A 13938-nucleotide genomic window follows, 5' to 3' on the forward strand; every position below is an offset into this window, starting at 1 on the left:
CTGTTTCCCACATGCTGCTCCTGAGAAGTAACAATAAGCCAAACTGATAGTACAATATTGCCCCCTACTGGAGCCTACTAGTAAAGATAAACCTAAAAGAATTAATAAGACTAAAGCGTTTACTTTTAAAAGGCCATAACTAGAATTCCCTTTTCCCATAAATACAAGTTTAGCCTAATATTAGCATAAGTCTGAGTTATTCATTCTATGGTAATTTTAGTGTGGCAGTAATTTACTGTGGTGTAGAAGTTTAGAGGAATCAATCATGAGTATAAGGTGACATTTAAAAATTACTATAATAAATATTCTAATTAAAACTATATAGGATCTTGAAATTTGAAAGGGCTGAACAAAATCTCTAGTCTAATCAACTACATGGTTCACACCTTCCCTGTATAGGTCTCTGCCAAGCAGTTGCCCAGCCTTGGCAGAAACATTCTGGTGACTGAAAACTCACTATTCCTGAAAAGTCTATCCTGTTCTGGATAATTCCTTATAGCCAAAAATTATTTCCCTCCTGAATATATCTGTCTGGGAGGAAAACCCTCAAGATTTTAAGGAGAGAAAATTCATCCCACTAAATCACGCATTCTCCAAATTAAATAAATCAAGTTCCTTTGGCAGCAGCTCCTGTGACCAGGGTTTAGATGTCTCCCCCATTCTGAATGTACTCACCTTAATGTGTGTTTGTTTCTACTGCTACTGTAACAAGTTACTACAAACTTTGTAGTTTAAGACACACATTTATTATCCTAACAGTTCTTGAGGTCAGAAGTCTGACACTGGTCTTACTGGCATCACTGGGTCAACAGGTCCAAATCCTTTTCTGGAGCTCTAAGCCAGGGGAATCTGTTTCCTTGCCTTTTCTAGCTTCTAGCTACCACTCGTTTTCCTTGGCTTATGTCTCCCTTCCACCAACTTCAAAGTGAGCAACATTGTGTCTCTCTGACCATTCTCCACAATAACCTTTTCCTCTTACCCTGACCTCAGTCAAGAAGGGTACTTTTAAGAACTCATATGACTAGGCTGAGCCCCTTTAGATAATTAAGAATAATCTCTCTCTCTCAGCATCCTTAATCTTAATTACATGTGCTATTTTTCTCTTCCATGTAAAATAACATATTCACAAGTTTTGGGGATTATTACAGGGACTGCCACAAAATGCCTTCCCATTTGTACTGGTTCTCCCTAAAGTAGGACATTCCATCTGAATATGGCACTTCAGGAACAGCCCACACTGAGTAAAACAGGATTGTCATCTTCATCTTTCCAGATGTTATACTTCTAATATCTGGACTAAAATCCAAAGAAGTTATCCACATCACACCCATAATTCTCACTGAGCTATTAACTAAAACCCCTAAGCTTTGTAAGCCTTGTCTATAAACACAGCTCTTAAGCCACTCCAGCCTCATCCTTTACTTGGCAGTTGTTTTTCTAAACCCAAGTATAAGAACTTATGTTTAATCCTGTTCAATTTTATCTTATTAGATTTTCCCTATTCCTGAGATCTTTTTGGATCTCAATTCTAACCCTTAACCTATGTGCTATATGGCCAACTCTGTTTCTTGCACACCTGTAGTGAGTGTTCCTCAGCATCACATGTTCTATCCTGCAGCACATCAGAAATCTCCCTGAAGTTCAGTGATTCTTGAATTTTAATATGTACACAACTTGTTGAGGGGCTTTTTTGCCCCATCTCTTGAGATTATGATTTAGGAGGTCAGAGACAAGGCCCAGCAATCTGTTTTCAACAACTTTCCTCAAGTGGGTTTCAAGTGGTTGATCTGCAGAGCTTTGGGAAAACACTGTTCCATTTGATATCAGACATTAATCAGCTCCTTTTGGGTATGAACAAAATCCATCCAACTGTCTTCACATCTTGCTCATGTTTCCTGCCACTTTTAGGAAGTTACCATGAGGAAAGAAACTTGGTCAAATGACTAGCTGAATTCCAGTCATACTGGTGCTACTGTATTTCCCTGTTCTACCAGTCCTGCTAGCCTATAAAAGAAAGAAATGACACAGACATGATTTGTCCCTAGTGAACTTGTTCTATGTATTGACAACAAAGTTTTCCTTATCCTTACTGCCCACAACTTACTTTTTAGTTCCTGATCCAGAATCTTGCCAAGCTTTTAGAGTCGAGCTCCCCAGTTGGTAGTTAATAGAACCAATTTGCTTTCCCTTTGGAAAACTGGAACTGCCCTTATCTGTCTCCAGTCATTTGGAAAACATGCTTTTAAAAGATCTCAAAGATCACAGAAGCTGCAAGTTCTTTCTGAACCTGTTCTGGAATGTAATTCATGCAGGCCAGAACACCTGAACCCATTTGGAAATGCCTGACTCTCTGGAACTTTCATTCTTCCTTTCCAATGATCATTCTACCCTTTTCGGTTGAAGGTCATATTCCTTGACAAAAAAGGACAGAAGCCAGATAGGATTTCCAGAGTTTGGCTTCTCTATATCATGCATCAGCAGCACACCATCAGTTCCAGAAAGCAGATCTATCCCCTTTTTCATCTCATTCTTGCTCTAAACATAACCTTAAGCACCCCATGTCTTCCCCAGCAATTCTTGCAGGTCTGTTCTCATTAGAGATTTTATTTTCCAGTTGCTATTATAGATCTAAACCTTCTTCTACATTTACATTAATTTGACTTCACCTTTCCTGTATATATATATTTTTAATTGATCTCAGGTTGGCAAAAAAAATTAACTGCTGGAGTTGGATGATACATAAGGGTTCATTAGACTAGACTTACTACTTTGGAAATTTTCCAAAATAAAAAGTCATACAAATATATAAATACAAATACTTATGTAAATACAGAGAGAGAGAAAAAGAGAGAGAAGAAAGATAGACCCCATTTCTTCTCACTGAGATGTATTTTTTTCCCTAAACTTTCATTTTATTGAGATATGGTTTTTAAAATTTATTTATTTATTTATTTATTTATTTATTTATTTATTTATTTATTTATTTATTTATTTATTTATTAGGGGGGAGGTAATTAGGTTTACATACTTAGTTTTTTTTAAGAGGAGGTACTTGGGATTGAATCCAAGACCTTGTGCATGCTAAGCATGTTCTATACCGCTTGAGCTATACCTTCCTCCTGATAATTTGGTTTTAAGTAAGGTCTGAATTGCACTTTATCTGAACCCCCCAGTCCTTTCAGTTTATCTTCCAGCTGATTCCTATGCCATTTTTCTTTGCCTTTTCTTTGGACTGTTTGAGGTCTACCTATGAAAAGTCTAGGATATATTCTAATTATGCCTGTTTCTCCCTTCCTATCAGGAACACAATTTTTAGAAGGTTATCAATTTTCTTATAGAAGTAGATTAGTTCCCCCATTGTCCTTTAGGACAGTGGTTCTCAAAGTGTGATCGCTCTACCAGCAGCACCAACATCACCCAGGAGCTTGGCAGAAACATAAAGTCATGGGTCCTAGAGAGCCTGGGACACTCTCCAACGACTCCTACACATATTAAAGTTTGAGAGTCACTTTAGGAGAAGAAGCTGTTTCAATTCAAATGCTGTCAGACAATGTGCTTTGAACCAAATGAGGTCTCCATCAAGTGCCTAGGCACCTGGAGTCCTTCATACTACTGAATACCTTTGGGACTATCTTACATCTGCAATTCATCACTTCTTCCTTACCAAGGGGCATACAGCACACTTCCACTCCTGTATCTATGCTGTTTCTCTCTTTTTATGCTCCTCTGGATGATGTTCAGCATCCTTCCACTTGCAGGATCTCAGATGTCAACGTAGGTACATAATTTCTTACCATGTCACACTGTTATATCTCTCCTTTTAACAAATCTGAGTCTTATAAACAAGACATCCTTCCATAGTTACATTCAAATAGTAAGGCCAATTCCAGCAAGTCACCATGATGGCCATGAGATATTTATTACTCTCCTTTATAATCAACTTAACATTCAAATTTTGTATGCTGTTATAAAGACTTTGGAACCTCTAAGTATTATGTCCAGCTAGTTTCCATCCTGTTGTTTTCTGTGAATCACTGGATATTGCCCTCATTTATTCTGCTTACCATGTTTTGTATGATGTCTAATAGGGGTTTGTCTTGTCTTGTTATCTCTTCTTTAGCATATTAAGTCTATAATTGTCCTGACCAGATCAACTAGTTCCTAGGAAAACACATACAGAAGCTATGCTCCACCCCTCCCTCCATATTCTCCCAAACTCAGTGAACACGACGATGATTATACTAATTGTAAGCTTTTCTTTCTAAGCTTTTAAATTAGTGCTTTTATAATGATGGTAAATAAAATCTATACTTGTAGCAAGAAAGGGATTGGTAGTGCCAAGAATATGGATGGGTTAATACAAAATTAATAGTTTGATTTTCTTTTTTTAATCCTTTACTTGAGGTCACCACTTTCCTTGCTTCTTTTCCAAACAGGAATATAATAAATACTACCATGTTGATTAAAAAATGATTTGCTTTCAAATCAATGTATCTGTGATCATAATTTTCTTCTTTAGAAGTAGAAAAATGTTGAATCATTTAAATTTACTCAATTGTATATTCCACTCTGAATTATGAGATAACTAGCATCAATCAACTCCATATAGATCAATGTTTATTTTACACACAGACAAATAAGTGCTAAGTTTTATAAGATCTAAGTTGAAACACCACAACCTAGATTAAACACAGCAATAGAGAAGTCACAGAATTTATGTTCAAAAATACAAGAATATTCTGAATACATGTAATTTGTTTAAATTGGGAAGTGTAAAAAATAAGTTAACTAGTTTAAAAATCAATTTATATCCATCTTGGCTAACATATCTCAACTCCAAAGAAGTAATAAAAGATGGCAGTAAAAGTGAGTTAACAAAACATAATAATAAAATGACAAAGTGAACCATAAACACAATTTGCTGAAAAAAATTTGAGTTGTGGAAATACAAAATTGCAAACCTGTGAATAATTATTATTCCTAACAAATGAGTGGGTAAAAATATATTACTCATTATTACAACAAAAACAATTGAGTCACTTAACACACTAAACTTTGGAAATGTATTAATTTCCCGATAACTGGAATAGTTATGTATTTCTGCTAAATAGTTTGGTGGTTAAAAACAGTTTCAGAAAGCAAGAATAGTTTATGCAAAATACTTCTATTTTTTAAAACAGCATCTTCTATTTCTAATACGGAATATAAATACTTCATAAGTATTCAATAAATATTAAGTTAATATTGTTACAATCATCGCGTAAGTGGTAAAAATGGACAATACAAATTTTCATGTAAAAACAAACTTTGAGAGGAAGAGTTTGGTAGTAAGATATATAACCACACTTAGAAAACATACTTCTTATTCCTATTTTTGTTACTCAAACACTGCAACTCTTTGTGAGTCACTTAGCTTTTGAAAGTCTGTTTCTCTCTACCAAAACTGGGCCTGGGAGATGACCTATCAGTGAGAAATGCATTGATAATTATGTTGTTTTGTGTTTTTTGGTGGGGATAGGTAATTAGATTTATTTATTTATTTTTTAATGGAGGTACTGGGGATTGAACCCAGAACCTTGTGCATGCTAAGCATGCACTCTACCACTGAGCTATACCCTCCCCTGCACTGACAATTGACTAGAAAATGACTTTTAAGTGTTTATAAACCTCAGTATATCATTACCGTCCCCTTTACTTCTTCTATTTGCTCAGTTATCTTGTCATCAACAGAGAAAATATTTAAAATCATTCTACTCTTTTTCACTTCCCAGCACTTCTCTACCATTCTATCCAGCTTCAAGAAGACTTAAGGCAAGCTTCAGCCTTTCGGGGGCTAATAAACATGCTCACCTAAAGAAAGTGGTGGTATGAGATGTAATGTTCTGGTGATGCTTTGGGATTCCTGAGGAAAAGATATCTCATACATATAAGTGGATGGGCTTAGCACTCAATGCTGTAATTTGAGATTACAGAGGTCATTCTCCCTATACTACATCCAGCAATATTAACAAAGGTAGTTTTACTTTTTCACATCAGTATTGACACACAAGAATGTTACAATAATGAATACTATTATTTTTTTCACTTACCAAAGGAAAAAAGTTAAAAGAAATGTGAGGTTATTTCTTTCCCTTTTTCTAATGACTAAAAGAGGTGTCACCTTTTTATATTTTACTCCAGGAAAAAGAAAGCTCATCATAATTGAAATGATCTTACCCTAGGACCATTATAAAACACACACATCTGCCCCCAAAAAACCTCTGGAGTCCTCATCAAATATCTTTCTCTGACCAACATGCTTCACACAGAGCTAATGCTCATTGAATGTCTGCTACTGAATAAGGACCTTTAAAAAAAGGTGGCAGTCTCGTGATGAATAAACTAACTTGAACCAATCATTCCTTTTTTCCATCCAGTATCAAGCAGCTATAATGCCATAATGCTTTCAGTCATTTAATAAATACATAAAATGTAAAAAATATAATACATTAAGGCATATCTCTACTTCCCCATTTTTGGAGAAATTTCTATTGTGTACTTCACATATAATTTTATGCATGTAAATGACCTTACCTCTCTTACAGATAGCTGTGGTGGGAAGGAGACTGAAAATACCAAGTTGGTGAATTCAAACCCAGAGGCTCCAACCTTTTCGCACACCTAAAAAAGTATTACACAAAAGTATTTTTTTATTACATAAAAAAGCATTATACAAAGTCTCAGAAATTGCTGAAAATTTTACATTAATCTTCATAACATGAATTTCTGGTCTAGGAGATGACACTGCTAAACTTCCAAACTTTTACCTTTGAATAGGAAACTCACACAAACATCCTGAAATCCACTATTTGCCAACTATGACCCTAAAGACTGATATCATGAGGTGCCAAACAGCCAGAACTCATCTGCAGAACAATCTAGTGAACATTAAACACTTTTCTATTAAGTCACCTCACAATTAAGAAGAGATTTTAAATAAAATAAAGGCAAATATGGCACTTTTGACGCCTGGAAACAAAAGACAATCCCACATTTAATCATGTACCTTCCACAAGGCTGTTCTAACACTTGTCTTTTCCGGACATTAATAGGTAGGAATAAGAGCTTTTCTCTAACTCTTTAGCTATGTTAAACAGCAAAGGGAAAACTGATATATTTTTGTTCAGTTGAACAGTATTTATAACTGAAATTCATGGATATATATTTCATTAACTTTTAGATATGTTGGTAAAAAGGTAATTTGAGAATAGCAGGCTTTGTTTTTGAAAAAAAATTTAGAAAACATTCTAATGATCCACTTGTGTGAGACAGGTTGAAATGAATAGCACTGTTCCTTTAAATATAAGAATTCTAGGTCTTAAAACTGAAAATCTTTACATATTACATATTAATAAAAAAGTTTACCATTTTAACGAAGTCTTTTTCACAGAAATCCTGAAGAATTCCTAGGCATACATTGCATACATTTAAATTTGAGTTCTTGGAAGCAATGCTTCCATCTTCAATAATTGAGATCTTTCCCTCTCCATTTTGACTCAGGTTATCCATCCTATCAATCCCATCTTCCAGTTCTTGTAGTCGAATTTTCTTGGGAGGTGGGTTTGGAACTTCCGAAACTAATTCATCTTTTTCAGTTTCCAGAAATTTTTGTAGTTCATTGAGCAACTCCTGTAAAGTTAATTTTTAAAAAAGGAATAACCCTTTGACAATGTCTGTAAGGGTAAGATGAAGCATGAAAACAGGAATGAAAATTATGACATATCACAGATTTATATCAATTCTGGAGCAATCAATTAGTTTTATTAACCAGCATTGGCTTTCTGGGGAATTTAAAAGAGAGTTACTTAACTCCTATAATATATCTGTGAATGTTTTTTCAAAAGCGTTTCATACATCAGTGAAGTTGAAATCCTAAATCTGAGACAGAAAGACTTCATTAGTCTGGTTTGTAGTTTATTAATTTATTAATCTGGTTTGCAGTTCTGTTGTGAGGATCATTCACTTGCTAATTCTAGTAAAACAAATAAACAAAAACAAAAAAAGTCCAACTTCAATTCTAATAATTAACAAATAGAAATGCAAACTGAATTTCCATCTTTCCTAGGTTTTTGAATAATCTCACAACCACTAAAACGTCGTATGTACAATATTTAATGTGAAATCTGAACAATTAGACAGATTAAAAGTCTATCAAGTAAAAATAATTTCAAGGCAATTTACTACACAAAAGTAAACAGATGCTGGCAATGCTGAAATCTGGCACCATAATAACAAACCATTTATAGGAATTAATTTAAAAAAGCCCTCTACTACATTCTGGTTTGCCTAGTTTCTGTCACTCTTTGTGTTAGAATGTAAAAAGTGTCTTTCCTAACAAGAAGTTCATACTGCTTGGCACAGGGAACTATATTCAATACCTTGTAGTAACTTATGGTGAAAAGGAATATGAAAATGAATACATGTATGTTCAGGTATGACTGAAGCATTATGCTGTGCACCAGATATTGACACAGTATTAGGGGGTATAGCTCAGGGGTAGAGCATTTGACTGCAGAAATTGACACAGTATTGTAAACTGACTATACTTCAATAAAAAAAATATATATACACACACACAAAAGTGCCATTCCTTTGAAACTGTTCTTATATTTCAGACATTCCCCTCATCTAAATACTCAGAGGACTTTTTCTCTGTTTCATCTAAATTAGTCAGGTTTTATTATTCAGTTGTTGAATAAATACTCGTTTGAAATTCACTCATATTACAATTTACTGACTCTAAAGGGAAAAATCTCTCATTCAAATTTAATTCATTTCATTAAGACATTAGCTCTCCTATTAAATCTTTAGAAAAGAAATACATACTCATACATATATACACATACAGGCATATTATGACCCACACAAATAGGTTTATTGTTACCCAAAATCTATAATGTCAATATAGCATAATATAGATATATGTATGTGTACATATATAATTATATGAATAGAAAATACCAAAATATAAGTATGTTTACCCAGAAAAAGTCCTCAGATATTTTCATGTTTATTTACATAAAATGATACAAACAAAAGTTGATAACACTGTCTTGTTATATATTTAAATCTTACAATATATGTATAAAATAATAGATTATAATGTATTTGAAAGAATGTATAAGTTATACAAAATCAATCTTACTATTTTATAGTCAGAGTGTGTATTGATGAATAAACATAGCATATGTACCATTTCCATTTTTCAAAGAGTTTTCACATACTGTCCCTGAAAATCCTGTGAGGTGGATGTTATCATCATTCCCATTTATAGAGGAGAAAATTGAAGCTGGAAAGTGGTGGACCTGGGATCCAAATCCACGTCTTCTAACTCCAAATTCTAGGCTTTGGATTCAGACAGTTCATATCCTAGCTTGCTCACTTAATAGCTGTGTAACTTTGAGCAGGTTGCTTAACCTCTCTGTGCCTCAGTTTCTTCATCTGAAAATAGAGACAATCATAGTATGTACTTACCTAATAGGTTATCATGAAGATTATATGAGAATTTGACATATAATAATGCTATATGAATAATAATATAATTATTATTTCCAAAATAATAGAAACAACTAATACAAAGGAGAAATGACTGCTATCGCTAACTCCTGGGCAATGTTAAAAAATTATAAGGAACTGAGTATATGTATGCATGTGTTTGTGTGTGTATTCGTACTGTTTATATAAGTACATATTTACATATATAATTAGTATTTGCCTCTAAATAGAATATCACTATTAGAATAAAACATATTTCATAAAATGTTATGTATTTTATGTGAAATACTGTATTAACTGTCAAAGCTCTCTGTATATTACCATAAATGTCAAAGATCTCAGTATATTACTTTGTTGTTATTAATAGCAGTTAATGATGATAAGCATTTACTTCTAGAGGGTTGTAAATACACATTTGTAAATACAAATGGTAATATAGAAAACAGGAAAAGAAAAAAGGCAACCAAACCCACAATGCTTCCACTTAATAGAAGATCTCAGGACTATCACCCACTCCTGTTACATCTTACTAATATCTGGTGAAAAGCACTATTTTGTGATATTCTGTCTAGATGTTCTTTAGGAAAGGTATATACAAACATTAAATGCACCAGGGAATTGCTCCACAAAGATCCCACTACATTAAATGTTAGATATAATCACTTAAGAAGGAACTTACATTTATATGGTTATAACAATCCTCAAATTACCATTATCAGTAATTATTTTATTATAGTTTTTTAAAAATTTAATGAAGAGTTAAGAACAGATATATACCCTTAAATATACAGATACTGATTTCAAAATAGAGAATCTTTTTTAACTTTAAAAAAGAAAGAAAGAAAGAAAATACCTTGTAGGGAAGTTTGTATGGTGCATGAAAATCCACACCACAGAATCTGAAGATACATCTTGGACAGGTACCAGTACTGAGCAACAACTGGGCCACACGCTTGTTTTCTTCAGTCAGTGGAAACATATTAAATAATTATAACTAGAAAGGAAGAAAAAGTAAAACTAATGAGCATCTTTTGTGTTTTACTTTCACAAATATATCATCACCTTTAAGGATAACAGTTTATATTTGAAAATCAGTTATTTGGTACTCTCCAATAATGTCCCTTTCACTATAACCATATTGAAATATAAACTTGAAGGCAACTTCTTAGATGCATCAGGTAAGAGTTTCTAGTTGTTCAGGACTTTAACATTCTAGATTATGATAAAGTGCATCAACATAACTAAATTAATCAAAAGAAATAAAAATAATATTAAAAATGGCTGTCTCTGAAGAGGGTAGTGAAAACAACAATACAGAGTGAAATTTTGCTTTTTATTTTGTACCACTCAGTACTGTTTGAGAACACAAGAGTAATAAATTCAATAAACTTTACTGTTAGAAATTAAAAATTAGTTTGCTAGGAAAAAAAAATAAAGATTATTCTACACAATACTTAACTGACTTTAATGATGGTTAAGCAATCAAGTATGTATGTATGTATGTATTTAAGGGAGAGGTAGTTAGGTTTATTTACTTACCTAATGGAGGTACTGGAGACTGAACCTCATGCATACTAAGCACACACTCTACCACTGAGCTAGACCCTCCCCTGCTCAGGTACTTAAAACAAATTGATCACTATATCCAAAAACATCTATTTTACTTTGATGAAAAAATAACTAAATGACAACCAACTGTTACAAAATGAGAAAAATCTGCTTCCATCATGCACAAAACTCCAACAAAAACAAATTAAATGCAAAATATTTTAGAGTAATTATTGTCAAAAATCTTTTCAATTTGAACAAACTCACTTAGGAATAAATACTACATAGATAATGGAGGGAAATCCAATATAACTCTCTTGCTGCCAGGAAGGAGAGGTAGTAAAAATTAAATTACTTAATCATTTCTTATGGCAAAAAAAAAAAAATCTGATTAATGAATGAGCTCACATTACTTTAAAATGAGGAACTACTGATATTTCATAAGGCCATGATTGTATGGTACAGTATGGTATGACTATAGCCATACAGATAAAAGACTGGCACCTTTAATTTGCACAGTTTTGTAATTCAAATGAACTTGCTTAATATTTTTGGGAGGGTGAAGCTCTTTCCAAGTGCTTACTATGATGACTCTTAGAATTAGTTTGTGTTTGCTAACTCTTTAAAACCCACTACTTACTTGCAAGTTTCTAAATGTTTGTGGCCACTTATGAAGAGTAGATCCTTGACACGAAATAATGGGAAAGACAGGTAGATAGTTCTATGGAACTCTTCACCATAAAAATCAGTTTAGCAGGCCGACTATAAAAACAGATTGCCTGTGCCTGGGTTCTAACTCAGACGAACAAGTGAGTTGGAAGGGAAGAGAAGAAAGCATGGCTTGTATGGACACACCAGTGAGAACTTTCAGACACACAGATTAGGAAACATTGATTTAGGGTTGCCTAAGTAAATTTGAGCTCCAGAAAGTACAGAGTATGTGGAGAACACCCTCTACATAATGAAAATGTGTGGTGATTATTATTTATAATAATCTGAAATCTGCTTCTTCTTCTTAATAGTCTGAATCTCTTCCCCCAGCCCATTTAATCTGCTAGTTTGATGGTGAAAAGAGGTTGGGATTCTCTGAGGGGCTGATTATCAGCCTTTAAAGTGTTTTCCTGATTGCATTCCCCTCACAGAGAAACTGTCTCACCCTTTTAAGTTCTCTTCTCTCCTTTTCATTAGCTGAGGTCAAGGATTTAATTTAATTCAGAATTAACCTTTAACTCAGAAAGAGAAACAAATAACGCTCCTGCGCAATAAATAAATTCATGAGTAAGTACTTTAAAAGGGTACTTTGTATCAAAGACTTCCCTGGAGACTTTAGTTGTATTAAAATGTATTCTTTTCTCCCCCTGTGCCTTAAAGACAAGTATTTGTTTCTCCAGTAGTTTCTGTCGAATAAACGTAGCATGCTAGTCAATAAATGACACATTACAATATGTTGGCTCTGAAAACTTCCCAAACTTGTTCAGAATTAGGAAACCTCCCGTCTTGAGTAATTTAAAGAGGTCTTTAAAAACAACTACAAAAAAACCCCTCTCTTCCTTATGTATGTGTTAATAAAGGAGTGGACTTACAAACCTCTCAAGATCATTTTCACCTACAACAATGTAGAGACTTCTAAGGCACGTTAACATTATTAGAAAATACGTTATGCCTTAAATTTGGTTGTTTCATCTCGGTGTACAGCGCTGAAATGACAGGATTTCATAAGACATCAGAAATCAGTTGTTCTATAATCAGATTTATTTCTTTGAAGGAAAGCCCTGAGAAATGCATTCTATGCTGTAAGGTTTTCATTGTTGGTTGCCTTTAAGACGTTTGCTTTTCATTTACGTGTTTATACAAAGAACTGTAACAAGTCATTGCAACAGAACCTCTTCCCACGTGTCAGGATCCCTACCGGAATCCAGTGCCTTCTCCACAAACTAGCCCCGTCTCTGATTTACTAGAGAGGATGGATTTTTTTTTCACCTCTCGGTTGATTACAGAAACTATTGCAAACAGATAATAAGCGCGACATGTGAAAACCATTAGAATAAGGAGGCTGAATCTCACATCCTGTGATCTTTTAAAACTTATATCTATTCAGAAGGGTGTCATTCGTCTTGTGGGGGTGGGATGTGGATTTCCAAAGAAGGGGGCGCTCATAACTTCATCGCGCTACCGATACTCTCAGCTGCGGAATCTATTCTAGACTTCTGGAAAGTTCATCCCCAGCTCTAACCTCGAGTCTTTGGGCAACCAAGCAAGCCCTTCTCCCTGTCAGTCGGGTTCAAGAAACTTCCCACTCACCCTTCCTTGCTAACAAAGCCACTCAGGCAGGAAGGAAACGATCCCCTCCTTCCACACCTCTCGTGTACCCAGTCTGCACCCCCCGCCCCACCTCAGACCTCCCTGCCTCACCTTCTCCCACGACGCTGGAGCCTGAGATTTAACCCTTTCCAGCCCTCAGAGGGAATGGGGAAGACTAAAGACAACGCACCTATTGCGTCTAGCTATTATGTTCCCCGAGGAAACGAGAGCTTTAGAACGAAAGTACCAGCTCCTTCACGCGAGGACTGAGTGGACTCTCCCCTACTTGTTTGCAGGTTAATCAGTCAAGCTGTCTGGCTGACAGCCTCCTACCCCACCTCCCCCGCGGGTGGAGGAGAGCGTGGGGTAAAATTACTCCCAGCCCGAGTCCGAGTTGTCCCAGAGAAGCCTCCAAGGGCCTCCGACGTCTAGGTCATTGTAGCCGCTGCCAGAAATATCGATGAACTCTCACCCTCGGGTTCAGAACGGAAATTCTTCCTAGGGCAAATAAAGAGAGCATTTCTTCCCATGAATTAGTGGAATACATACTCCTAG

The 13938-nt window shown here is 34.8% G+C and overlaps 1 protein-coding gene across 4 annotated transcripts in view; it reads right to left on the minus strand.

The window, feature by feature from the left end:
* Positions 1–13792, minus strand: part of PUS10 (pseudouridine synthase 10) — a 54589-nt gene extending 40797 nt beyond the window's left edge. The window contains exons 1-4 of one of the 4 annotated variants that reach the window (XM_045514376.2): positions 13574–13792; positions 10388–10528; positions 7405–7668; positions 6574–6660 (exon numbers count right to left, since the gene is read on the minus strand). In XM_045514376.2, coding sequence (XP_045370332.1) covers positions 6574–6660; positions 7405–7668; positions 10388–10513 — 477 coding nt within the window. In that variant the 5' untranslated portion in view covers positions 10514–10528; positions 13574–13792. Of the gene's footprint in view, positions 1–6573; positions 6661–7404; positions 7669–9232; positions 9481–10387; positions 10529–13494 lie in introns of those variants that run through there. The other 3 variants (XM_045514375.2, XM_074341178.1, XM_045514378.2) reach the window with 3 other exon arrangements.
* Positions 13793–13938: the final 146 nt, after the last annotated feature.

The sequence above is a fragment of the Camelus bactrianus genome, chromosome 15 (assembly GCF_048773025.1).
Source record: "Camelus bactrianus isolate YW-2024 breed Bactrian camel chromosome 15, ASM4877302v1, whole genome shotgun sequence".
NCBI lineage: Eukaryota > Metazoa > Chordata > Mammalia > Artiodactyla > Camelidae > Camelus > Camelus bactrianus.